The following is a 27,830-nucleotide window of genomic DNA, read 5'->3' as shown; positions in this document are numbered from 1 at the left end:
ATGAATTTTTTCGCCAAATCTTTGCCAAGTCTTATTTATTGACAAGAGTATAAAAATATGTTCTCATGACGAAATAACAAGATAACATACTATTATAAAACATATGCTACAGCTCTAGAATACAAACCTGCGAAATGCAGGTCTGGTAAATAAAAACAGACAAATGTACCAACACAATTGATCAAAAATAGTGTTCTTTCAGTCGACAATTTTCTTTACACCTCCTCAAAGGTGACACAGTCAGGGATGGAATTCATCTGATCCAATGACTCGGGAGTCATCTACAGAGGTCGTCCTTCCTAAATGTGAAGGGGAACGTACAGTAAATACATCTCTGCCGTGACGACGGCGAGGGGAGCAGATGATATCTCGAGGCCGATCAGTTCGGTTCATCAATGGATCTCCGGCAGAACGGACAGCAGTTGTGCTGAAGCACGAGAAGCTCGTAGTCTTCGCTGTGGAACATCTGGGAGGGAAGAGAACCATATGAACACGGTTCATAATTGGCCTAAAAAAGAAGAGGCTTGCAGCTTTCAAAAATTCTCTAAATTGAAAACACAAGCACATATAGGCAAGGTGTATTTTTTCAGTTGTTCTTAGCTCATTTAGAATTTTTGTTAGTCCGTTCACAACGTTGGCAAAGAAGCTAGGGGAACATTTGTTGATAGCGTATGCATTTCTTTTTTTCTTTACTTCTCAGTACTCAGTACTATGAAAGTCAAGAAGAGGCAAACGGTTTTATGCGAAAGAAAAATGTCTTCCTTTGTTCCAGGTTGAGAAACAGGTTTTGTACATAATTGACAATAATAAAAAAAAAAAAAAAAAAACATCACTTCTTCTTGTGTACTTTCAGAGCGTGTACTTCTTCATTTTGACTTTCAAGGTGGTGAATCAGTACTTCTGCTGAAGTCTGAGCGCAGTCACGTGCGAGTACTTTTGCTGCCCGTGTACCTTGAAGCAGGTGGGACACATGGTGATGCTGACGTCAGGAAGCAGCGAGCGGAAGTATTCCCATTTGAGCGGCGCGGGCCAGCGCTTGATCAGGACGTCCCTCCTGCTCATGGAGCGCAGCACAGAGCGATTCACTTTGACGGGGACAAAGTGCGAGCCGCCCTGCTGTTGGGAAACACGCAGCAACTCATCAAAGGGGGGCGTCGTCCTTTGACCTCACCAGCTGGCGCAATCCGGACCGCCTTATGTCGTTGTCTCTTCTCTCCTTTCTTACCTCAAAGATCATTTTGGGTGTGAACGGGTCTTCCTCCGCATCATCCAAACCGTCATCAATCTTTAAGATCTGGGCCTCTGATTGAGGTTTTTCAAAATGGCAAAACACACAGTTAGGGTGTGTTAGCATAACATAACAGTTTGGCATTAACCATTGGGACCATTTTATGGCGAGTATTTCCATTTTCAGAGGCTCGAAATTATATACTTTACAACCATCTTAACCAAATAGAATATTCTTCACGAATCAAATTAGTAGCATGATTTTCTGTTACTGAAGACCAAAGCGAAGGCATTATAATGCTGCAGTGAAGGCCTGGCAAAGCATTTGGTGACGTCACCAAATGCAAAATATTTTCATCCTATTATTAATGATTATGGTTATATTTTCAGTTACGTGAATCTGTTCCAATACTTTTGAGCCCCTGAAAATGAAGGCACCTACAGATAAAATGGTCATGCCATACTTTTGGGAAAGTTCTGATATTAAACCTGCAAGTCTACACTTTAGTCACACCTCAAGCTCATTTTATTTCAAGTACATTGTGCTGACGTAAAAAGGCAAAAATCACGAAACGTTTATCGTCCAATTATTTATGGACGAAATAGTACATTTAGTCTTGTCAGAGTAACACTGTCTACCAACATATTTTCTTGTAATTACCCATACATTGTAAAATCCCTGCATCTACTTAAAGAGCTTAAGTGTTGAAAATGCCACATCAGTTGTTTGTGTCATCGACAACAACAAAGTGCCTGGGTGCCCTTGAGCGTCTGCTGCCTAATGCAGGTTAATCCCACCACTGGGCCTGGGGCTGTGGCTCCCGGAGGGTTAGTGTCATTAAGATGAGACACGAGAGCCTGGCTAACCCTATTAGCTCGACAGCTAAGATGACTTAGCGGCGACGGCTTAACTATCGACTCGAGAATCCAGGCCACGGCCGCCGCCGCCGCCTCTTAGAAGCGACAGAGCCGTGTTAAGGCGGGGAAAGAAGTTCCCGGAATGAAGTGCTAAGAATCTTGAAGGTACCGTTGTCCATATGCTGCCAGTGCGCATCTGTCTGCTCCGTGTGAGGAACTTCCAGGTCAATAAGAGACACGGCCTCCTCGTCACCGATGCCCCCCTCCAAGTAGAACTGCACCAGAGGCAGAACCTCTGCACACACAACCAGTTGTTACAGAGACGTGCTGCGTTTCCATCTAAGACATCAGACCCGTCATCTACAAGCAACAAAAGAACGATGGCTCCGCTTTGCCGCTGACATACAATTAAGAACCCAAAGTGGTGTCCATTTATACGTGATGTCTATGGTTCGCACTCCACTCACCATATGATGAGGCTGAATAAATGAAAGGCTGCTTGCAGTTGAGGCACGCCGTCCCCTGGTTGTTCAACAGCGGCTTGTTGGAGCAGCGGTAACACATCAAGGCTTCAGTCAGTTCCTTATCACGACAGGCGGAAGGAAAAACAAAACCCCCCAAAAAAGGGTGTCAATCAATGAGCAAAACAGTTTGGATGAAATTGAAGCTGCTTCAAGCCACCTGTGAAGGATGTGAACAGAAGTTGAATTAAATGCGTGTGGTGTGCTGCACCACTGAGGTCTGGAACGCACCTCGCTGTCATGGAAAGGTTTGGCTCGAATGGTGAGGCTGTCCAGTTCTATGCACTCCTGAAAGCGAGACGGAATGTACAGTTTCTGGAGCTTCTCGTAGCAAAGTCTGGCCAATTTATAGGCACCCAGTTTTCTACTTTGCTTGGCCAAAGCATACAAGGTATTACTTGGAACCAGGTCAAGGAACCCAAGGTGGACAGTTGTGGTTGTAAAAGTGGCCAGATGTTAACCACATAGCACACATCGGACAGCGGGCTTGCGTGAGAGTGTGTCGACGCACGCCTAAATTCCATTGACATTATTCGGTGTTTGAGTTTACATGTTTGTTTTTTTTATGTGTGTAAATTTGTAAATAAAATTTAGGCAGTGCCGCTTATTTGTATTTACATGGAAATTCATATTCATACTTATGCCTCTTAACTTGCACTCGTCTTCAAATTGGACTACAGTGACAACTGTATACAATTTAATTACTAAAGTTTCAATATGCGATAGACCTACGTACTCTTAACAGAGTAGTAGATATTTCATACACTGTATATTGGTGTATTATAATTCATCATTATCACTGTCAATAATATTTTGTCAATATAATAATTGGGCATAATTAGAAAATATTAAGAGGAAATGTATAGATTGAAATGTATTGCAATCCTCCTTAACGCTGGTCTTTTGTCTTTGTACTTTGAATGAACTTGTGAACAATTTAATTTCGATTGATCTATCGGGGTGAAGAATTGCAGTGTATTAAACTGAGGTGTTGTAGTGAAGTAAGGTGCAGTTTGAAACCACTGGAAACCAGAACCACAATAACAAACAAGCTTTCCAATGAATACTACTTCAAACTGAACATTATTATATTTGTAAAAGCATTATTTTATTATTAGTGTTGGTGTTGTTCAGAATGGTGCAGGTGTCCCTATAGTTGTGGCAAGTGGAGTGCAGCCATTGTCTGTAATGGCGGGCACTCTTTTAGTGAATCTATTCCAATTAGTGGCGATTGTTTCAGGCGGGTGTTTGGTACACAGCCGAGTCTCAGTGATTAACTCTTTTGTTTGGACAGAAAAAGGCCAGCGCTTGGCATCTGCATACTGTACTCATCGTCACGATCGTCAGAAGCACTGTAGCCTCATCCCAATTTCCCAGCCGCACCGGACGAAACTGGCAAGCTGTGCTGCTATTAAAAAGGACCCCAGTACGTTCTTTCAAGGGAAGGATACACTTTAAAGATGCCCGGTGGTGGGTTGTCCTTGGGCAGGTTGCTCAGAAGGAACCTGCAGATGTTGAACAGCGTCTCTGGCATGAGGGAACTGAAGGGCTCATCCTAAAGACAAACAAAAACAGGAACGCAAATGAAAGATACAAGTCTCTGGTATTCACTTTAGCACTAAAGCTGAGTACAAGTATGAGGTCACTGGCTCAAAGCACAGAACTCATGCAAGGCTGCGATCACAGCCAAGCAGAAAGCTTTTGCAACAAACGGTGACACAAGACAGACCGCCTGTCAAATGCTGGAGGAGAGACAGCCGCTTCGAACCGCACAGCTCGTAGTCATGGCAGAAAATGTACTTTTCAACAAAAAGATCATGAAATATGCACCGCCCAGCCACTCCCACAAGAAAATTGTGTAATCAAGAACTGTGCCTGAGCACAGACAATGTTAACTTTTGATGACAACTGTCAGAGAAGCACAGTGGGAGGAAAAGGTATGTGAACCCTTTGGAATTTCTTACAGTTCTGCATAAATTGGCCATAAAATGTGCTGTGATCGTCATCCAAATCAGAAGAATAAACAAAAGTCTGCTGAAACGTATACCACAAAAACAATTATGTTTTCATCCATCCATCCATTTTCTGAGCCGCTTCTCCTCACTTGGGTCGCGGGCGTGCTGGAGCCTATCCCAGCTGTCATCGGGCAGGAGGCGGGGTACACCCTGAACTGGTTGCCAGCCGCCAGCAGGGCACATAGGAACAAACAACCATTCGCACTCACAGTCATGCCTACGGGCAATTTAGAGTCTCCAATACATGCATGTTTTTGGGATGTGGGAGGAAACCGGAGTGCACGGGGGAGAACATGCAAACTCCACACAGGCGGGGCCGGGAATTGAACCCCGCTCCTCAGAACTGTGAGGCTGACGCTCTAACCAGTCGTCCACCGTGCCGCCCTTTATGTTTTCATATTTTCATTTAAAAATAGAATGTAAACATTCTCAGGAAAGGGAGTAAAAAGTAGGTGAACCCTTGGATTTATACAATGTCACAACTTCAGCGGAATTGAGGTTTCGATTAACTGTTTGACCGTTGACCCTTTTTCGCAGCAATGACCTCAACCAAACGTTTCCTGCAGTTGCAGATCAGATGTGCACAACGATCAGGATGAATTTTGTACCGTTCCGCTTTACAAAACTGTTGTAGTTCAGCAAGATTCCTGGGATGTCTGGTGTTAATGGCTCTCATTTTTAAAAAAAAAATATATATATAAAAAATATATTAAAACAATATGCACACAAAATCCCTTACTTAAATATAAAAAAACTTGTAAACTCAAACACCAAATAATGTAAATGAAATTTGAATAAAAATATCATTGCCTACTCAAATAAATTTAAATAAATCAATCAATCAAAAGAATTGCAATTTGCACCCTTCATTGGAGCACTGTTTCAACAAAAACAACAACAACAAAAATTTTGTTTTTTTTCTAAATTTTGGTCCACAGGATCATGTCCATCAATAGGTATTTTCAAGCAAGCGGGCAGGCCTTCTTCTTGCAGGCAATTGCAGAGGCTTTTCATTCATTAATTGAGGATTGATTTATTCATTCAAATTTGGCAGGCTCTGTAGCTTTTCAAATTCAAATTCATAAAACATTTTTATTTTCACTTTACAGGGACTTTACTCTGGCAGCCAATCTAGCGGTCAGCCAGATATGGATGGCCCGGCAGAGGACAAAGTACAGCACTGGATGTTCTTACCGTGTAGCGCTGAATGGGGTGGTAGACGTGGTAGAGCTCTGCGAGTGTCTGGAAATGTTCAAACTTTTTCAGCATTTCATCTCGATGAACTTCATCTTCTGTTGTAGACGAACGCACACGTCACAGAGAGATTAAAGCAGAGATGCATCCAGATGGTACAAGCCTCACCTCTGGCGATGTCAAGACACTGCATGGAGAGCATCCAGTAATAATAGCCGGCGTCATCAAACCTCCTCTCCACTACTGCATTTTGGGTAAGCTGCTCCAAGACTCTGACAGCTTCATTCTGTTGCCCGGCCTTGTGAAATGCTAGGTAGGGAATGACGGGAGAGTGGATTGTTACTGTGTATTTAGTACTACTGCATTTAAGGATCTAATTTGGGAAAAGATCAGGGAAAACAACCATTTGAGTTGTTTTGCAATGCAAGTGCCAGCAATAATCCCATGTCACTGCAAAGGACACCTGTTTGGAACATCCCACAGGTGAACAGGCTGAGAAATTCAGCTTCCCTGAATTGCTCAGTTATTCACAAGCAAAGATGGGGCGAGGTTCAGCTCTTTGTGAACAAGTACGTGAGAAAATAGTCTGAGAGTTTAAGGACAATGTTCCTCAACGTACAATTGCAAGGAATTTAGGGATTTCATCATCTACAGTCTGTAATATCATCAAAAGGTTCAAAGAATCTGGAGAACTCACTGCATGTAAGCGGCAAGGGGGAAAACCAACATTGAATGCCCGTGACCTTCGATCCCTCAGGCGGCACTGCATCAAAAACCGACATCAATGTGTAAAGGATATCACCGCATGGCCTCAGGAACACTTCAGAAAAACCAATGTGAGTAAATACAGTTCGGCGCTACATCCGTAAGTGCAACTTGAAACTCTACTATGCAAAGCATTTTTGGAAATTGTGGCTCTCATGTCCTCCGGGCCAATAACAAAAAGAACCACCCTGACTGTTATGGGCGCACAGTTCAAAAGCCAGCATCTGTGATGGTATGGGACTGTGTTAGTGCCAATGGCATGGGTAACTTACACATCTGTGAAGGCACCATTAATGCTGAAAGGTACATACAGGTTTTGGAGAAACATATGCTGCCATCCAAGCAAAGTCTTTTTCATGGACGCCCCTGCTTATTTCCGCAAGACAATGCCAAATCACATTCTGCACGTGTTACAACAGCGTGGCTTCGTAGTAAAAGTGTGCGGGTACGAGACTGGCCTGCCTGCAGTCCAGACCTGTCTCCCATTGAAAATGTGTGGCGCGTTATGAAGCGTAAAATAGGACAACGGAGACCCCGGACTGTTGAACAGCTGAAGCAATACATCAAGCAAGAATGGGAAAGAATTCCACCTACAAAGCTTCAACAATTAGTGTCCTCAGTTCCCAAACGTTTATTGAATGTTGTTAAAAGAAAAGGTGATGTAACACAGTGGTAAACATGACCCTGTCCCAGCTTTTTGGGGACGTGTTGCAGCCATAAAATTCTAAGTTAATGATTATTTGCTAAAAACAATCAAGTTTATAAGTTTGAAGATTTAATATCTTGTCTTTGTAGTGTATTCGATTAAATATAGGTCGAACATGATTAGAAAATCATTGTATTCTGTTTTTATTTATGTTTAACAACATCCCAACTTCATTGGAATTGGGGTTCTACTTGAATGCCCTAAACACATGTATGCTATTGTTAGTGCTGCTTGCTAACAGAGGGTAATTAGAAGCCGCTTTCGGAACTCAAGCCCACCAGTAATCCTGCCCGGAAAACTGCAGCTGGGGGTCTAGCTTTATTAACTACACCAGAAGAACACTAGACAACACAACACAGCACAGCACACACTAACACAAGAAAGAGTTCAGATAGATTTGACATACAGCTATAGCTAGATAGACCTGTCTGTCTGTCTTATCCTACCTTGAGGCACATGGAAAAAAGTCTAAGGATCATAAACACATGACTGCAGTATAGGGGAAACTAAAAATGAATAAAAACCTCATGTGATCTAATGAGTCCACAACTGACTACCACTGAGAGATCAGGTGTTTCCATCTTCCCTGATGGCACAGGCATAAGTCTAAGAAAGGGGTTCTCAAACTGGGGTCCACAAGCTTGGGGGTTCCCAAAAAAGGTTGCAATAATTATTATGTTGTATCATTTAAACATGTGCAACTCTAGAAATGGGAACGTGCAGGTCAATACTGTACATCAAAAATAATAAACCAATAACTCATCAATACCTTAGCTTTGGTCCAATTAAAAGCTCTGTACAACTTTTCACCCCAACAAAATAAAATAAAAAATCTTTGTATAGATTACAACTTTTTTTTCTTGGGGGGGGGGAAGCATTCCCAAAATAAGAGGTCTTTTTTCTCGCAAATAGGCAACGTTTTAATTCCTAGGACATTAGGACAATACAGGGGAGTTATGTTTAACTGATGTTAGGATTATGAGTGGGTCCTTGAAAAATGTTGAAGAACCCCTAAGATGACAACCACAAGCATCCACTGATCACAAATAGTGAAGAGGTGTTCCTTCATTGCCACACATCGATAGGCCAGTAGAGAAAGCGGACCTTAATCCCATTAACAATATCGGGGACAAGATGGAGAAAAGGCCAGGGGTCCAACGGTCCCACAGTCAATTCAAATGTTAGGACATTAGATTCACTCGTTGAAACAATGCCAGAGTGAGGAAATGAGCAGAAATAAACACACAATTAGAAGCAACTAAATATTATGTAAAGTGTATGACTTTACTTAGGCCTGGTAGTGTAAAGGAAAATGTGAAAAGTGATGAGGTCCTTCAAACATGTGCCCAACCATGTGAACTTTTTCTGCAGCCAGGAGACAGACCAGAGGTGCAGGCTCAATTACGGTTAGTAGTTAAACAAACCGGCCTCACTTCCTCACTAAAATACACAAAATCAACAAAATGCAAAGCGCAGGAATGTCAGCAGGCTCCACAACAATCAGACCTGTTCAGGCAAGTACATGTATTCCACTCTGAGACAGTGCAGGAAGCTGAGGTACAAGAGGAAATATGCCTGCTGAGATCAGAATTATAAATCTGTGAGCTGATTACAACGATGGGTACAGTTGGTAATCATCATCAGAGCTACTTCGGAGGCTACCAGGCGACGCAGCTCACTTCAGCTCAGCTTCGGCAAAGAGGACCAATGTTTTCCGGTGGATGGGTGCACGCAATTTTGCAAAAAGGCATGAAAACTGTCCAGCGCTGAGCTGATGGGGCTTTGTGACTGCTCACTTTATGTGTAAGCACGGTCCATTTCACATTAAACTGCTACAAAGAGAAATATACGGAAAGAGATTCAAGTTTCCCATTGACACTGAATGAGGGAAATCACAAGCTCACCTTTTTGTGCCTCCTCGAATCTGTCGTTCTCAGCCAGCCACTGAGCGTAAGGCACAAACACGTCATTTTTAAACTGGGGATGCGTCTCTGCCAGCGAGAATGCCTGGGGAAAAAAAGACAAACATTTTCTCCTGTATATGATACTTTGACAAACAGACACAGGAACCACAGAATAGCCGCAGTCAAAACACGGCTACAGCAATGAATAATCAGCTGAGAATAAAGTGTGTAAACTACCGGTAAGTGGATTGCATGTACAATTAGAAGTACAACTGCATGATTCGGGAGGAAGAACACTATGGACATGCAAGCACTGACACCAACTAATTCATGTCAATATCTTGCAAGGAAACACGAATCAATATAACCATAGAGTATAACGGAGAGCAGCTGTTCCGAGGAAGTGAGTCCAAGTATGACTGTCAGGTAAAAAGATATAAAAACAGTGCTGTGAATTCTTCCTTCCTTCCTTTTTGCCGCTGAGGATCAAATATTATATAATATACTGTGTATAATATAAACGTGAACAATTCAGTTTTCTGTTTATGGCTCCCTGTTTCAGCTCACAAATCACATGAAACGAACTACAAAAGTTTCGTCTTGTCTCAGCAGCATCGCACACACTGATTGAGAAATCTGACTGGAAGCACAACAGAGCTGGGAGATGATATTCATTGGGTTCTACTAGACTGTTTTGGGCTTTTCGAATCATAACGTGACCACGGGGTCATAAAAATCCAAGCTGGATGACTAACTCTGGAGCATTTGTAGCTGCTTTTAAGGTAATTAGGCTTACGTTATTCCGATTCAGCTTACTTTTTAAGAGCCATGACCATACAGTTCTCACTGTGCACATATTTTCACAGCAGTTTATTTAGCACCATCCCGTCTGCCTGACATATAGGTGACTGGCTAAAGACGGTTTATACATGCAATGCGGGCTCAGCAGGTGAGAAGAAAAGTGTCAGACCTCATCCCAATGCTGGGTTTCCACATGCAGCTGCACCAGGGCCTGCAAGTCCCCCATCTTGGAATAAGTCTCCGAGGCAAAGCCATGGTGCTTCAGCTTCTTAAAATAGAAAGCGCATTTTGCCAGCGGTTCTCGTTCAGCCTTGTCCAGCTTACGAGCCAAGTCTATCAGCCTGGATGAAAGCAGAAAATAGGGGATGAAAGGAAGGAAAAAGGAGATGGGGATGTACAAATACGCACAACGACATTTAAGGGCTCTGGAAAATGACCGGGATCACGGCTCGATTTGCAGCAGCGCCACGACAATGAGTGGCCGCCAAGCCGACCTGATGGGACCAACCTAAATATAGAAACCCTTCAATTTGTTATGCTCGGTGTATATGAGCGGAAGCTAATGGACAGATAAAGCCAGAGTAAAAAAGATAAATTGGCTAATGTACAGTAGGTTTTGACAAAAAAAATGGATGCAGAGAGAGAGAGAGAAACAGAGAAATGAGAGAGACAGAGAGAGAAGGGTGGGGATGAATGCGAATGTGTATCTAAATTTAAGCATGACCCATTGTTATATTGTCATACTCACTTTTACATGCTGGTGAGTGTCTCAATAGATAAAATATCATTATATTACGTAAATATACGCCTCTAAATAGATCTGGAGTTAACAGCCCACAGGTGGATGACGAAGCAAATCACTTCGGTTGAGGTTTCCAGCCATGTCAGTCCTGAGTGTCTCACAATGTACTTATTGGATGCAACATAAATGGTGAAAATGTGCAAGTATTTTGTCTTAACACTACTACTGAAGAGGACTGATAGAAAACTTTGTCAACGTGACGCCATCCCACCCATGTCCTCTTATGGATGTTGTTCGAAGGCATCCGCTCAAGCTCGGAGTGAGTTGGCACTGATTCATGGCTATCGGTGTTTTTTATTTGTGTGTGTGTAGAAAAATAATGGGTCACAACGACCTTGACCTCATTCAACGATCCTTGACCCAGAGCAATTATTATTATTAAATAATGATGTCGCACTGTGGTTCATGTTGAGTCATTTGGATTTAAAATGCCATCATTTTTGAGAAAGTTCACTTTTTTTTACAGCCAAAAGCAGGTTTACAGCACACCCACTGATTTTAACCTTTGACTGCCAAATTCTATTCAGCTCATCCTTGAGCGCAAAAGTCAACATTTGCATCAAAGGAAAATAATTCCCTCAAGACTAAGCCAAGATGTCGCATTCACAAGACCGAAACTCTGGTTTGCCGGGTCACAACGACCTTGACCTCATTCAACGATCCTTGACCCGGAGCAATTATTCGTGGGCATGACTGAGAGGCCGCTCTCTTTCACTTTCTGAGGAAACATTTCACGTGTTTTGTGCAACACCGAATCTCGAAAGACACCTACATGTCTGCCCAGCCATGCTCTCCCAAAACGTCAATGGCTTTAAGATTTTCTCCGGCTGAGATGTACATCTCCGCCGCTGCCTGGGGTTCCTTGCTACACTTGGCCCAGTCGGCCTGCTTGGCCATCAGGATGCGAGAGGTCATTGGGTCTGCTGCCCCAACATAGTCCTTCAAAGGGCAAAGAATCACACAAAGATGCATTGTCATATAGATGCAAACGACCAAAAAGGCGTGAGAAATTTGGTCATGTAGCAATGTGAAAACTGATGCTTCCCCCCCCTCATGACTGACATGTGAAGGTCAAGTCCGAGACAGGAGGTAGCTTGAGGGCCTCCGGTTCCGACGTCCGCCCTAACTAAAACATACAGCCTCTGGGAGCAGATGGCGGCACAGCCACATAAATATACAGCAGCTGCATCAAACACACATCACACAATCTGACACACAAATACACACAAGCAAGTCAGCCCTCTGTCATCTGCTTTGGCCAACACAAATGTGCCGCTGATGATCAAAGTTTTCACATGCATGTAAACATCAAAAAGCATGATTTTTTTTTCCCCCCCCCGAACTCCAACTGACTTCCAAAGAATTCATGTAAAAGCAGATGCTCCATTTCCATCTCCAACTGGGTGTAGAGGTTAGCTTTGTTTTATGAAAGAATACATGCGTGAAAGAATGCTAATGATGTTCGCATGATATACGTATGAGGAGACGACAGGCCGTAAAACGAGCATTAACGTGGCAAAGCGGCACATGCGAACATACATCACGGTAACATAAACATCAGCTCGCATTTTTGTCGTTTAGGTCGGTCACTGATTTGATCACCTTGGCGTAGTCGAACATGCGCAGGTCGGTGTACATGCTCAAAGCCTTGGGTTCCTGGCCGGTCCGCTTGTACAGCTTGGCCGCCTCGTGGAATTTCCCCTGGTAGGCGTAAATGTCTGCCAGGAACAAGTCGTCGTCGTTCTCGCCCCGCTTCTTCCTCGCCTGCAAATCAGACATCACAATCAATTTGTATTTATGTCCTTTGAAGAGACACACACTTGAACTCACTCTTTCAAGTCCGTTCAACTTTTCCAATGCACGTCATCCAATACGAGACAGAAAATGAATTTCGCTAACAATTCTGCATTCACTGCTAAGTACATGTATTTTATATCGAGGAGAATTTCATTGGGATTCCTCGTGTTCATGTGTTTCTTTTGCCAGTTTTAGTTGTGACTATATCAACTTTGGAAAAAGCGCAAACTATGAAATGTCCTTACAGCATGACTTTAATCAAATGATTGACTTTTACCTCAATACTGTTGATGAGCTCCAGGTAGCGCAGGTCCTGTATTCTAATAAAGGCCTGTAAAGGGGTAGAGTGCTGATTTAGATGCTGCAGCTACATCCATCAAATTGTGACTCAAACTCTAAATGGAAACACTGTTTATAGAAGTGGTTCTCAAACTGGGGTCCGGGAACTCCTTGGGGTCCTCTAGCCGTACCTTGGGGGTCAGCAAACATTATTTGCAATCATGTAATATCATTTTTTTTGTTTTTTTTAAGTGCATACCGACATATCGGGACCTGCAGCACATGAATGAAACAAACATACACATACCTCGGTTAAAAACATTTCAAACATGGATAAATGACTAGCTTCTGCAACATATAAACGGGCACCATGTCTTTGGCAATGTTCAGCGCCATTGACTCAGTGAATACCTTTCACCGGGCTTCTCCTGAACACAATAGAAAGATGATTCCACTCATCTCGTTCACTTCTTAGCAGGAATTAAAGTCGCTATTTTTTTTTTTTAACAATAGTCACTACAGCGATCAAAAAAAAAAAAAACAGAACCAATTCCCTGGCATTTCATTGTGTTAGGATTACAGTATAAGGGGGTCCTTGGAAAATGTCTCTCCCTTAGCCCAAAATGTTTGAGAGCCCCTGGCTTAGGTCATCTGGAAGGTACAATAAAATACATATACATTTGTATTGGTCTGCATGCAACTCAGTTAAATGTGAAGAATAAATGTTGAGAATGTGTGTGTGCGCATGTCACTTGCCTTCTTGGCAATGTCAAAATCAAGGCCTTCCAGCGCTTCAGTAGCCAAATCCCTCCAATCGCTGTCTGTCACACCTAAACAGGCGATTTGGTGGGCCTCCTTGAACATCTTCCTCTCCAGGTACTGGTACATGGGTGCAGACTGGGAGATCACATTGAAAAGCATAAGGAAATGTAAAAGCCTAATGCTACATGGAATGAAGAAGATGAATGTGGTGGTTCTCATTGGATTCTGCAGGTACGACCCTCTAATTGTTCAAATTCACCCCATACAGGGACAGTTTTGGCTTTGTAGATCTAATATACAAAGCTTTCGCTACAAGCTATCTGCTATTAGTGCCACACTGATACACCTACCTGAGGTACCTCCACGGCAGACATAGAACAAACATGGAGACAGAAGATTTTGGAGCCGTTGAAGCCCACCATGAAGCCCTGCATCTTCTGCTGGTGTACGGGGAAGTTGCTGGCCTTGATGTTCAGGTAGCCGTTGCCAGAGAAGCACAGCATCACCTCACACTGAGTGTTCCACGCCACACTGTTAGCATTAGGCTCCTGCGGGGAAAGCAAAAACATGCAAAAAATAAAATAAAATAAACAATTTTGCTTGTTCCATTAGAAAAGTAATGTGGATATAAAATGTCTACACACCCCTGTTCAAATTAGATATTTGTGATGTTAAAATATGACACCAAGATAAATCATTTCAAAACGATCCCCATTAATGTCCCCAATGAGCTCTACAACTCTATCTAAAAAAAAAGGAAACGAATTAATATACTGAGATGTGGTTGCATAAGTGTGCACAACCTCTTATAACTAGGGATGTGGCTGTGTTCAGAATGAACAAATCACATTCAAATTCATGTTAAATGGGAGTCAGCACACACATACTATCAATAATGCCCCTGACTAACCCTAAATAAAGTTCAGATGCTCTAGTTGGCTTTTCCTGACACGTGTGTAGTCCCATCTTCCAGCACGAGCCATGGTCTGCAGAGAGCTTCCACAGCATCAGAGGGATCTCATTGTTGAAAGGTATCAATTGGCAGAATGGTGCAAAAGAATTTCCAAGGCATAAAACACCATGGATCACAGTGAGGACAGTCATCAAGTGGAGAAAATATAGCACAACACTGACATTAACAAGACCTGGACGTCCCTCAAAAATGGAGGAATTGACAAGTAGAAAACTAGCCAGTGAGGGGAAAAAAAGGTTTGAAATCATTTATCTTGGTCTCTTTTTTTTTTTTTTTTACATCACAAAAACCTGGCATTTGAACAGGGGTGTGTAAAGTTTTTAGATCCAAAGTAAATAGATGGATGTTTTCCACTCTATCGGCTCCACCACGGGAATGCATGTTCAAATGTGTCAGCCAGGCATCCCCTTAACCAAAGCGCTGCTTGCTGACCTGAAAAAGCAGTTCTTTGCTGTTAATGTCGTAGACCAGGAGAGTATTGTGCTCGTCCACCACGGCCAGCTTTTTTCGCGACGCGCTCATGTCCAGGCATCGCACTGATGTTGACAACTTCAGCAACGTGATGGGAAATGGGTTGTCGACAAAAATCTTTAGGATCTACAAGAACAACAATCAGCTGGCATCTACAACAAACAATCCGTCTATTAATGGATGTTACATTAATATTGCTAGAATACATGACTTAAACTACCAACGTGACAGATTTCCCAAAAATGAGAATCTGTCAAAATGCTGTGTCTGCTTGGATTGGTCCCTAGATAGTTCCCTCAAATGTCTACCAAAAATCCCTTTGTTGTGATTAGGGAGTAAGGCATGAGGAATGATTGCGAACGCAGTAAGTGCTATAACGTTTGATGATGTCATAAATGACATCGCGAAACCATATCCTCAAAATATTGCATTTACTGGTTATTCCGTTTTTTTTTTTTACTGATCTGAAAATACTCACAGCTCCGTTTTTTAAGCCCACCAGAAGGCCTTCTCGGCCTGGCGGACCGCCGATCACTTTGATGTAGCGAATGAGCGACTCCATAAGCCATTCTTTCTCTTTGACGCTGGAGAAAGACAGACACTGAAGCCTCTTCTCCTGTAAAACACATCAGCATGAAAAGTGCTTCGCTTGCTATCGCGTCACAGCGTGTAAATCACCTGCCTTATTTCCTTTACGCATCCATTTTTCAAATGGCATTCATCAACACCTAACAAATTTCAGCTGACTGCTCTTTTTTTAACACATGATTACAAGCAGGATGCTGTAAAGATCAACAAAGATTTGCTTTGACATAGAGGCCCACATCCCATAAGAATCCAGCCCATTTGGACTGTCTAAAAGCTGTCTGAAGGATGAAATGAAACGCAAGCATGCCTGTTTGAGGAAGATCTGAAAGATCGCTGTGGCACACAGGCAGATTTAAAAGGAAGTAACCTATGTGTTATGGCAGCTCCTCCTCCTCAACACTGTCTGTCAAACACAGAGAGACAAGAAACAGAGGCACACGCTGGCTCTGCTCCATGTGCTCCTTTTCACTCAGTCATGACTTACTTGATCTAGTTTAGGGGTCTTAAGAGGAGCAGAGAGCTACAGGGCCTGCAGAACATTTTACAAACCACATGAAAACATATGGGAAACACACAATGCTGTTTTTTTTTTTTTTTTCTCCGGGTTCATTGACTTTCTGAATGCTGACTCCAAGTCAAAACACTTTGCAAAATCAGTCCGTATTGTAGTATTCATCTACAAAGGAAGTGAGCCCTTCTAACCTGACACAGGACAATGTGATTTGAGCAGACCACCAGCAAGTTGCACTCAAACTTCTTGCAGATTTTCTCTTTGATGCGATAGCGCATGTCCGACGAGTCGTCTGAGAAAAGCTCGTAGATGATTATCTTCTCGGGCAGCTGGATGGCAAGGCGGTTTTTGTAGATGGCAATTTTCTTCACCAGTTCACCACACTTAATCCTCACTGAAGAAGAAGAAGAAGAAAAAGAACAAATAGGGAGTGTATTTGGAGGTCAGGGTTCAAGATTACTGTCCTGTATTATGTTACCTTGCTGCTTTTTCCCCCCCACATGAAATGATTAAATGCCTCACTGCATTTTCTTCTAAAGAAATATATGGCAGATTTAAAAGAAGCTTCCTATTCCCACTCAAATGGATAACAACGAGCCATCCATCTCCCGGGTAAGTGGCTGTTCAGCCATTCACGAAAGCCAATAGTAAAATGTGGAGGGGCCCCATCTTGCATGAAAATCAAATCTTCAATCCCAAGCAATGAGCAACTGGCCAGATTTCATCTTGCGCAGCCTTTCAACATTCCTGGCATTGTGAAGAATGAATGGAATCACAATCCTGGCTGAAAGCCCACAACGTTAGTTAAATTGTCATACATTAAAGGACAAACACAAAAAAACAAATAAATCATTTATGAGCATTTTAAAATAGAGAGGCCCTTTTAAACCACCCTCAGAATTCAAACCAGGACAAAAAGTAGCTGCACGAGTCATTTTTACAGGTACATTTAATCAATTAGAATTGGAAAACTGTGTAGTTCTGTAGTTCAATTAAAAAGCTCATATAGAGATTCACTACACAGAGTCAACTATTTTATCATTTTATTTGTTGCTAATGAAAACCCACATTTTACCATCTCCAAGAAACTTGAATCTTACACAAGAAACAGTAAAAAATATTTCAATATGGAAATGAGGTTGGAATTTGCCTTCCGAAAAGTATTTCCTTGTGCTGAATGAATTTGTATAACTTCTGAGTTTCACTTTTGGAATTGCAATGCTAAAATACAATGAACTCTCCTACGGTATTTAAATTTATTGAGATGCACCTCCATGCATTATCATCATAGTTGGTTGCTAAAGCAAAAGTGCACCTTTTCCTTCAGTGATGAGATGCTGCACAATGACGTCAGTCATGTTGTCTCGATAAGCATAGCGATCCTTGTAAAGCCCGTGAACTGTACTGAAGTTGAGCTGGTAGCAGGCGATAGTCCCATCTTGGCAGCCCATCACCTATACAAGAAACAACAATGTAGCAGCGCATCTAATTAACACCTCTAAGAAAAGATTGCAAGAGTGGGAAAATGTTCCTGTTGTTGGAACATCCACACAGAAGCAATGAAACTTTCAACACCCAATTCTCCCCTCCTGAATTCCTCATCGCTTACAACTAAATATAGCAGAAAAAAGCTGTAAAGGTGTTAGTGTAAAATAGAACCGCTGTCTCAGCGTGGATCTGTGTGACTTTCACGCATAGTCACCGCCTGCCTCTTATTCCTAAACACTCAATTTCCAGGTACAAATTCACCCGGAGGGGGGAAAAAAAAAAAGAAAGAAAGAAAACTCACCATAAAATTGGAGTCAGGCTTTACCCGACACGTGCACACCCTGGAGTTCTGCTCTCCAATGACACCCAGCCGCACACCATCTTTGGTGTAGAGGGAGGCCTGTTTGTCAGAGCCACCCATGACAATGTACTCGCCTTTGGAGAAGTAACTGACACAACACGGATCGTAAGCGAGAGTCCTGTCCTTTCCGATCTGACAGAGAGAAAGAGAGACAGGGACCAGATTTAAATAAGGCATCCTTTTTTATTTATTGCTCAGGCCCCCGGCCAACATTTCCCACTGTCTGGGCCGCCACCATTCAAAGTCAACACCACATCCAAAAGTCGGTTTAAAAAAAAAGAGAGAGAGAGATGGACAAAAATAAAAAGTACATATTTGTTTGAAGTAGCTTCTGTCTTAGTGTTCAAAGTCCATGTGCACAGCTCGGTATTAATTACACACCTCTACACATCTGTTTCTCCTCACTGTGTAAAAGAAAGAGAGAAAAAAAACAGCCTGACAACCCACAGATTATTCATTGCACACAATTCCTGGCTTTGTAATCAAAACTGAATGTTCTGTGAAAAAAAAAAATAATATTATGCAGGCCAATGACAGTATATGAGCCTGTGGCATAAAGGGAGAGTAATGAACACTGCATAGTTGTGTTCAATTACAGTGCTACCCACGGGGAGTTTAGGAGGAAGGGGAGACAGCAAGAGGCCATTAAATCATAGCAGGGCCGGGTCAGACGGACCCCTGCTATTTCATTTGAATAGGCAACCAGGTAACTTTGCATTATTTCAGACTTTTGTAGAGTGCATATCTGTGGTTATCTAAAATGCCATTAACCGCTGTGTGTTTTTTTAACATGCCAGATAAATGTCACCCTTGGTGCCTGTTCCGTTTGACAAGGTCTTGGCATACACACTAGTGCAACTTGGCATACTGGCATGCTGTATTAGTTTGTAGATTAGGACTGGAAAGTATTTGGCATCGTTACCTGCTTTCCACTGAGTTGATAGAAGGAAAGCTTCTGCCCCCAGTCGGCCACTGCCAGAACGTCATGTTGCTCATCCCTCGAAAAACACAGCAAAGAAAATATGTTAGCAGTAGAAATACTCAACTACACTGCAAGTGTTTGGTTACATCACCCCCCCCCCCCCCCAATGGATGGATGGATGGTAATACATATGCAGTCAATATATTGACGCACCGAACCGAAACACATTTGTCCTCAATTTAAGGACAGTGTCCAATTGTATTTATTATCTTTGAACTACGAATGAGCAACTGCCACAAATGACTGTAACTTCTCATTAATGGTATCTAATCCCTCCACCCTCTCAAAATGACCTCTGGGGTGCCTCAAGGTCCAAAGAACAATGCACTCCGTTCCATGTTTATCTGCTGCCACCTACTGGCCCCACATAGAACTTCCCTCAAGAAATGAGCTTGAATTTTAGTCTGCCTGTGACTGCGATTCTATTTTCATCCAATGCAACCCAGAGGATACTAACTTGGAGGGGTTCCAAGCCATGGACCAGATTGGAGTGGGGGAGCTTCCCGAACGGTCAATCTTGACCTTCTCTTCGCCGTTCTTGTTCCGAATGCTCACTACTCCATTCATCATACCAAGAGCGAGGTACTGCCCATCGTTTGTCCACCTGTTTTTACACGAAATGGTGAAACGCTTCGATGTAGATGTGTTTCATGCAGGTTAACAACAGAAGCACTCTTCACTTACCCGCAACATGTTATTTTACTGCTCACTTTGTGTTTGTTCACCGACTTTTGCTCTGGCGACCAAAGGCCTACAACAGTAAGTAGGTATTGTGTTCTCAAAACAATATGACAGATTGATACTATGCCATTAAGAAGCCCAGTATAGATGTAAACGCAATATGCACTGACCAAAGTCACCAGAGGAACAGGATGCAAGTTGGTGAGTGACTGGGTTGTAGGCAACACACTGGATAGAGTCATAGTGTCTACAGATATATGCATGAAAAGACACAATGAATAGACACAGGAGGAGAGTAGCCAGAATAGTTGTCAAGTCACATTTTAAAACCTAAAACACCAGTGTTCGAAGTGTGAATGGTCATTATATTGTATTTTACCAAAAAAAAAAAAAAAAAAAATGGTTACGATATCACACTCACGTGTACTTTAAAATACCCTCGAGTTTGGATGTCCAGATGATTATGCTCTTGTCTGCTGAGCCAGAGGCAAATCTTTTACCTGCAGAAAAAAAGTATTCAGTGGCAGCAGGCGACGAAAAAGCAATTCAGAAAAGGAAAATGAGTTCATTACCGTCCTTGGCATAAGCTACACAGTAGACTACATCTTTGTGTCCTTTTAAAGGTTGAATAATAGTTCCATCTGAGGTGTCATACACCTACAACAAACACACAACTTGGCAATAAGAGAGCAAGCATTGTTGAGAAGTCATGCTTAATGTAAATACACTTCACTTTTACAGCACTTTTCAAGGAGAGGACTCATAAGTGCTTCACATGGGGATACGTGATCTCTATTGTAGACAACGCAGGTCTACATAGCAAGAGCATACGAGTATAAAATGGGAACCAAAAAAAAAAAAAAAAAAAAAAAAAAAAAAAACCTCTAAATTTAGACGGCAACATACAATGCCGTCTAAATTTAGAGGTAAATTAATAGCATGTTTTGATTGGGCTGACTAGGACTTTTATTATGTGGTTCTCTGAGTTGTCCAGTTGACACATAAAGCTAAACATCATCTGGTCTTAATAGTGCCTCACACGTTGGCACACTAGTGGATACAAACAACTGACTGGCACTATGCCACCATGGCACAGTTATGACTTAAGAAAATCAGAGCACACAGAAAAGCTACTAATCAACACGTTAGCTGGGGAATATATTTTACGATGCAGTCGATAGACGTCTTTGTCATCCATCCAGTCCTCAAATATGACATGACCGACAGGACTGTTCGACAAAGGCTGGAGAACTTGTTTTCTTGTCCGGCCTAAACAAACATGTTTTAACTGCTTTTTAAAATGTTTTTAGAAGAGGTAGCTCCGAACTCAAATGCAAGTGTATTCCACAATTTGTGAGCAACCGACTGCAAGGCTTTACATACTTTAGTTTTCAATTTTGTGTGAGGGACAGAGAGTAAGCAAAAGGCATTCAGTCAGCTGAGCGCAGTCACCTAACAGGACAATAAATGAAAGCAGATCCACCAAGTATGGAGGAGCCTGACCCTGTTCAATACTGTCAAGTACTGAATCCAAAAATGAACAGGACGCCAAGTGAAAGGACAAGAGAACTGGAGCGATGTGGCTGAAATGTGTTCAACTACCATGTAACAGGGCCACATTGAACTGGACACAAAATGCACTTTTGTTATAAATGTATTCTTTTTGCATGGGGTTCCTGTAGTTTTATTTTGTATTTTTGTTAAACGGAAAACAAAGAAAATATTAAATAATAAGTAGGAAGTGTTGGAGCCAGTGGGGAATGCTACCACGTCTGCCTGGATTTGGGCCCAGAAAACTCCTAGCTGAAGCTATGGGATCCAGACAAAAGCCTCGCTGCGATATCCTGAGGTGTTTGGAGATGATCTAATAACGTTTTGTTGACACAGGTGACACGGGAATTACAATAGTCAAGACGTGAGGAGACAAAAGCATGAATGATCATATAGAGTTCAGGTGGGGAGAAAAGAAAAAAGAAAAAAAAAAAGAAGAAAGCAGTTTACAGTTTTAATGTGTTCATCAAAAAAGCAAGGGAAAGTTAAGTCTTACCAGGACATGAAGGCCTGCTGCCACTATGAGTTGGGTGCCATCTGGTTTGAAGGCAAGGTCATAAACACTGAAAGAAAGAAGTCGGATTGAAACTTAAGTACAAAATAAATACTTGGTTTACGAAGTGTAACAGTAAAAGTAACAGAAATAATCAATGTTTATTGAATGGCTGTATTACTCACACAGCAGGGAAACTCGGCCGTTCAATTAGAATTCTCTTTAGTTTTAATTTAAAAAGCCATCTCCATTTTAATTCGTTCGTTGGTGTCAAACTTTGTTTCTTTCACGGTACGGTACATGACCGGAACAAAACTGCTTATTGTTTGAGTAAACAGGGACAAATTTAATGATCAGTGTATCCATCCACTTTCTACATTGCTTATCCTCATTAGGGTTGCAGGTGAGCTGGAACCTCTCCCTGCTCATTTTTGCCACGGTATACCCGTCGCCAGCCAACTACAGGGCATAAGTTGACAAACAACCATTCACACCCACAATCACACCTATGGGCAATTTAAACTTAGAGAATTAACGTAAGAAGCATATTTTTGTAGCCGGAGTAGGTGGCGAAAAGCCAGGCAAGCACAGGGAATACAATAAAAACTCCACACTGGAAGGCTACAGTTGAGATTCGAAAAGAGCAACATCAATAGCTTGTCTTCTTTTCGGGCATCAAGGATGCAAACAAGTAACAGTTTGAATTATTATGTCATGAGAAAAACAACAACGGCAACAAAGCATATCGCAGGATCAACTAGCCAGAAGCTGAGCTGCACTGTGTTTGTTTACATACTGGACTCGGCATGTGGCTACAGTGAGAGGCAGTTACACTTGTTGTTCTGAATTAACATGTTTAGAAACATTTTCCCGCCATTTGGTTATCATTTGATGGGTAGATTTTAAGAGGAGCCAAGAAAAATAAAATTGCGGCAAGTTTTCGGAGGCAATGACGTGAAAAGGGCCGGATCTGGCCCGCAAACCTTGAATTTGACAAAGGCAGACCTGTACGGACATGCTAGCCTTTCAATGTAGCATGTAGCATCTTATTGTGTCACCAACAAAACAACATTGCATAAACTACCATTCCTAGCTAGTCTACGAGACAATAATTGTGATTCGGCGACTGGGTTTGTGTTGTTTGAGAGAGAATATGTAAGCTAAGTAACTAGCTGTCTTAACGCTGGTTGACATAGCAACCAGTGTCGCTAAGCACACCGCGTCGCATCCTGATCATGATAAAGCGCAAAGACGCTCGCTCACCAGTGTTGACGTGTTGTTTCTTTCCATAGCAGAACGGCTCTCATTTCTTGACAGGGTCCAACTCGAATGTGTATCAACAGCTTGTTTTGCCTGCTCACTTTGTCATGTTGCCTCCTCTTGTTGACTCGCTGTCGCCGCGCAGACTCACTTCACACTTCCTGCTTTTTTTTTTTTTTTTTGTGTACTTTATTTGCTTCCTGCCTGCTAGCAGTCAGTGGGATGCTAAGGGACCTCGCTCATTGATTCAAATCAAAACACTCGACACTGCTGTTGCTCGGTCCAGGGTGGAAAGAAATGTAAGTTTATGAGGAATTGATTTGCTTTTTAGAGAACATCTTGGGAAAGTAAGCTGTTTGTATCAATTTTAGCGACACGACGGCCGCGGATTGGGAAGACCCTTCTTCGTCCGGCATTTTTCTGCCACCCTATAAAGCCTATCGTGCCCCCTGTGGTGATAGAAGCTCATGACAGACGAGGGTCACTTCCTGACTCCGCGATAAAACTTGTGAGTGCGCGATTACGCATGCGTGGTCAAAATAATAATAATTAAATATATATATATATATATATATATATATATATATACATATATATATATATATATATATATATATATATATATATATATATATAATACAACATGGCAACAATCACTTTTCATAAAATGTTAGAACTGTCAAGGCCTAAGAGTGCATTGGCCTTATTAAAAAAAAACATACATAAATACATATATATGGCCTCCTGCCCGATGATAGCTAGGATAGGCTCCAGCACGCCCGCGACCCTAATGAGTAGAAGCAGCTCAGAAAATGGATGGATGGACGATACCTGGCCATTAATCTCATTCACTGACAGACTTCCCAGATAACATGGATATTTGACTTCTAAAGCCGTCAATGGCAGTTAATAAATAACCATCAGTTCCCAGTTAATTCCCATATTTACAATGGAGATTTAGAATATTTCCAAAATGAACTATCTTTAATCCTCATGGAAGTTTAAGCAGAGCCTTTCCTGAAAATGACTGGAAATTCCCCACCTCTTTGCAAGCCTATTTAGAACATACTGTACATGTTGGAAGCCACATGGATACGAATAAGTCCTGCCACCCCCCCAAAATGCCTCATGGATGGATCAGAGAGGTTCGGCAGCGACGAACAGGCAAGACAGCAGGAAAAGTGGACGTGTACATCACCAGGTAATCCCCATCCGCCCAACACCGTTGCCGTGGCTGTGCAGTGCCCAACTAACCGTATGTTTACATTTTGAAGTCCCCATGGGCAGAGGTTCCGATCGAGAGCTTCTCTGCGAGCATACCTTGTGAATAACGCTCAAGACGTCGACATCAATCTCTTCGATTTTACAGCAGACTCTCTGCAGTGTCTCCCTGTTCGAGGAAAACGGACAAGAGGTGGACAGCAGCAGGACATTCTGGAAGATGAAGATGCATCAAAACTACTGGAAGCGCCTACAAATACCTGTGAAAGTGAAAGCTCCCCCCACAAAGGTGTGTGTGCGGAGCAGAGGAACCTTGTTGATCTGGAGAGCCAAACAACTCCTGAACTTGCAAGCGCGGCGTGTGACGACGTCACAACGCACGAGGACCCTCGCAGGCTGGACCCGCTGAGAGCGAGGCTTCCGAGACGGACTCCGTATGTGGACGAGCTTGAGGCAGGCGAAGATGAGTTGCGGATGGACAGCGAACCCAGTCGGCAACGGAAGGTTGTCCCCAATGCCGAAGAAGATGAGTTGCTGTCTCAAATCACTGCTGGAAACTGCGTGCCAGTGGCAAATTCCAGAAATAGTAAGCAGTCACTCTTACTTATTGCCAACATAACAATCTTTTCCACTATCATAATATGTCCTTGTTGTTGTTTTTGTATGGCCAGAGTCCAAAGGTTTAGAAGACAAACGGAAAACAAGCCCTTATTTCAGCAGGAAGCCTCTCGCAGACGGTAATGTCTTTGACTTGAATCATTGTGTGCTAATTATGACACATTTCTGAAGAAATGTCCTCCTAAACGTGTGAAGGTCCCAGTCCACCTCGAAGAAAAGCCTTCAAGAAGTGGACACCTCCTCGTTCTCCTTTCAACCTTGTACAAGAAACCGTTTTCCATGACGTGTGGAAGCTACTGGTGGCTACCATTTTTCTGAACAAGACAAGTGGTAAGATTCACACACACAAACACGATATAGTTTGAATGTGTTGAGTGTCAGTCAAAAAGAAAATGCTACGTGAGCTAAATTGCTTACGTTGGCCTAATTTATGATTCAATAGGTAATTGTTTAAAAAAAAATAGATGTGGTGGAAATTCAGACACAGATAACATGATCAATGAATGACTGACTAACTACCGTAATTTCCCGTGTATAATGCGCACCCATGTATAATACGCACCCCCAAAGTCGACCTCAGAATTCTGGAAAACCCTTCTACCTATGTATAATGCATTTTTACAATGCATCATTTTGCTTCTACCCATATGATTAAAACATGAAGTATTGTCTCTATTTTTTTCAAAGAATTATTCTGTAGTTAAGCACTTTATTTGAACACGTAATCATTTTTTTAATTTACTTGCTCTTATTTTGAAATTCACAGCCCTACTTTTATTTAGTAAATGAGAAAACACACAGTTGTGCTCATATGTTTGATTACCCCGGCAGAATTTGTAAGATTGGTACAATTCTTGAAAGGAAACATGAAGGACCAGGCGAAACACATTTAATTTTATTTTAATGGGGTTCAAATTAACCGGACAAGCATTTCAGAAAAGCATTATCATTCAACAAAACATAACCATAAAGAAATTCATGATGGTTGTTGTTCAGTCATATTTAAAAAATAAATCAATCAATTTAGCAATTCTGCCAGGGTATGTAAATTTAGGAGCACAACTGAACATATATGCAGTCATACATACACCTGTCATATTGGAATGAAAGTGTAGGTTACACCTTTTTTATAACCACTAGGTGGCGGTGGCATTTTGGAATGAACGTGTACAGCTTTTTCATAACCACTAAATCGCGGCATACATTTATAAAATGTAAATATTTTTTTCCATTTGCCCCTATAGCTAAGCTTAATGTTCACTATTGACTTTTGATAGGGGGGGGGGAAATGCGCATTATACACGAGAAATTACGGTAATATACTTTTCTTGGATTAACGGCACAGACGTGCTCTTTTGACGCTCGAATAGATACTGAAACTAACGTAGCGAGCAGGCTCGCCATTCTGTTTTGCTAAATGAGAACCCAAGCAAACATTTTATACGTCCTGATGGTAGAGATCTGGTTTCCGGTCAGTCCCATGTCCACAGCCAGTCTTGCGATCGTCTCTATATACAACAATTTACGGCATCCACTTGATTTATCATCCTTACCCACAGGTTTCTCTGGATTATTTCGATTTTTTGGGGGTAGGAGATTAAAACATACCTAAACCTTTTGGGATATATCTGGCAGCACAACCCCAAACAACAAGTTTTTGTCATCGTTTGCAGTTCAAGTCAATGGTAGTCAAGTGTTTTTTCTGCCATCTGGAAATACCCTGACGCCTATTCTTTACAAACAATAAGAAAGAGTCTCGAGAGAATGCTTCATCTCAAAATCCTCTCAAGATAACAACGGGTGATCCAACGCCATGCCTTAGGCTTTACTGCCATCAAGGGGTATTCTCAACACACAGCACATCAATACTGTACAGTAATTTCGACACATTATATGCATACAAGCATTTTTTTGGGTTTACATTGTGTTGCTACATTAAAAAAAAAAAAAAATGGTTTATTTCTATTGCAGATTTTTACCTTTGGCATTTGGGTTTGAAATGTATCCTCCGATAAACGGAGGTTTACTCTATTGTATCAAAAGTGTCTTGCGTCTGACTCTTGTTGCATAAATGCTGCAGGTAAGATGGCCATTCCAGTCCTTTGGCAATTCTTCGAGCTGTACCCGTGTGCAGAGGTGGCCCGCCAAGCCGACCCCAAGGCCATGTCTGAACTCCTCAAGCCACTTGGCCTCTTTGAGCTTCGGGCCAAAATCATCATCCGATTCTCAGGTGAATACAACTGTGTTCTGTTAGATTATGATGGTGATTCATTCTCCAAGTGGGTGGTCTATGTGGCCTCTGACTGTTTTTTTCTGATGAACACTCGGGCCTACTACACTCCTGTAATCGAATGTTGCTCATGACGGTGATTCTTCGAGATCTACGAAGGTTTTGGTGGTACTTGGTGTAAATAGTTGGAGAAGCACTCTATAATGACAAATCATGCATTTCACATGTATAAAAGTACAGTTGTCATCTAGCCAATGTTGGTATTCTCTCACCGTTTGTCATCTGCAGATGAGTATCTGAGCAAACCGTGGCGTTACCCCATCGAGTTACACGGCATCGGCAAGTACGGCAACGATTCCTACAGGATCTTCTGTGTGGAAGAATGGAGACAGGTAAGTCCTAATTTTCATTCATTTTTGTTGATGGCCACGGTTTGAAATCATTGCAAAACAAATCTTGTTCTTGCTTCGTTTTGTTCAAGGTGACGCCTGACGATCGCATGTTGAACAAATATCACGCCTGGCTTTGGGAAAACCAGGAGACGCTCGGACTCTGAATAGAGCGTGAAGAACTGGTCGCATGAAAAGCTTTCGGTCATCAATGGGGCCTTTTTTTTTTTTAACCACAAATATTCAGATGTTCTAGCCTACTCCGGCATACACTGTAGATGTAATAAAATGTTTCTTCTTTTTCTAACAGTGTATTCTTTGTCTCTGATGTTTGATTATGTGTTTCCATGTTGATTAGCATAAGAAAGGCAGTTCTTTACCA

At 42.1% G+C, this 27,830-nt stretch overlaps 2 protein-coding genes across 8 annotated transcripts; one reads left to right on the top strand and one right to left on the bottom strand.

Annotated features, from left to right (window-relative positions):
* Positions 1-18: 18 nt before the first annotated feature.
* Positions 19-23,419, bottom strand: ift122 (intraflagellar transport 122 homolog (Chlamydomonas)). 4 transcript variants are annotated; one of them, XM_061673573.1, is made up of 29 exons: positions 22,994-23,418; positions 21,734-21,800; positions 20,259-20,343; positions 20,108-20,186; positions 19,857-19,933; positions 19,690-19,756; positions 19,463-19,609; positions 18,946-19,021; positions 17,964-18,155; positions 17,490-17,628; positions 16,366-16,568; positions 15,554-15,691; positions 15,037-15,201; positions 13,982-14,179; positions 13,626-13,766; positions 12,868-12,921; positions 12,396-12,557; positions 11,566-11,732; positions 10,161-10,332; positions 9,191-9,293; positions 5,984-6,124; positions 5,816-5,913; positions 4,058-4,161; positions 2,838-3,003; positions 2,553-2,667; positions 2,255-2,380; positions 1,226-1,302; positions 952-1,116; positions 19-466 (listed from the first exon to the last, which is right to left on the bottom strand). In XM_061673573.1, exons 1-29 carry the CDS (start codon positions 23,035-23,037, stop codon positions 380-382), a joined length of 3,555 nt encoding a protein of 1,184 aa, XP_061529557.1. In that variant the 5' UTR covers positions 23,038-23,418; the 3' UTR covers positions 19-379. The 4 variants fall into 4 exon arrangements, with proteins under 4 accessions (XP_061529557.1, XP_061529558.1, XP_061529560.1 ...); XM_061673574.1 differs by having other exon boundaries at positions 952-1,113; XM_061673576.1 differs by lacking the exons at positions 20,259-20,343; positions 22,994-23,418 and having other exon boundaries at positions 21,734-21,747.
* On the top strand, positions 23,181-27,661 carry mbd4 (methyl-CpG binding domain protein 4). 4 transcript variants are annotated; one of them, XM_061673627.1, is made up of 9 exons: positions 23,181-23,289; positions 23,362-23,498; positions 24,053-24,191; positions 24,265-24,797; positions 24,883-24,948; positions 25,025-25,159; positions 26,910-27,059; positions 27,348-27,451; positions 27,541-27,661. In XM_061673627.1, exons 3-9 carry the CDS (start codon positions 24,079-24,081, stop codon positions 27,613-27,615), a joined length of 1,176 nt encoding a protein of 391 aa, XP_061529611.1. In that variant the 5' UTR covers positions 23,181-23,289; positions 23,362-23,498; positions 24,053-24,078; the 3' UTR covers positions 27,616-27,661. The 4 variants fall into 4 exon arrangements, with proteins under 4 accessions (XP_061529611.1, XP_061529594.1, XP_061529620.1 ...); XM_061673610.1 differs by having other exon boundaries at positions 24,044-24,191; XM_061673636.1 differs by lacking the exon at positions 23,362-23,498 and having other exon boundaries at positions 24,044-24,191.
* Positions 27,662-27,830: the final 169 nt, after the last annotated feature.

This window comes from Phycodurus eques, chromosome 1 (assembly GCF_024500275.1).
Source record: "Phycodurus eques isolate BA_2022a chromosome 1, UOR_Pequ_1.1, whole genome shotgun sequence".
Taxonomy (NCBI): domain Eukaryota; kingdom Metazoa; phylum Chordata; class Actinopteri; order Syngnathiformes; family Syngnathidae; genus Phycodurus; species Phycodurus eques.
This window is presented reverse-complemented; position numbering and strand designations above follow the sequence as displayed.

Excerpts from the sequence above, each read along its gene's own strand:
- ift122 (XM_061673573.1), bottom strand. The coding sequence starts at position 23,037 with ATGAGAGCCGTTCTGCTATGGAAAGAAACAACACGTCAACACTG. Across the intron at positions 12,922-13,625 it reads ATTTTGACATTGCCAAGAAG|GCCTTTATTAGAATACAGGA; the intron begins GCAAGTGACATG and ends ACCCCTTTACAG. Across the intron at positions 5,914-5,983 it reads GTGTCTTGACATCGCCAGAG|AAGATGAAGTTCATCGAGAT; the intron begins GTGAGGCTTGTA and ends CGTCTACAACAG.
- mbd4 (XM_061673636.1), top strand. The coding sequence starts at position 24,079 with ATGGATACGAATAAGTCCTGCCACCCCCCCAAAATGCCTCATGGATGG. Across the intron at positions 27,060-27,347 it reads AATCATCATCCGATTCTCAG|ATGAGTATCTGAGCAAACCG; the intron begins GTGAATACAACT and ends TGTCATCTGCAG. Across the intron at positions 27,452-27,540 it reads GTGTGGAAGAATGGAGACAG|GTGACGCCTGACGATCGCAT; the intron begins GTAAGTCCTAAT and ends GTTTTGTTCAAG.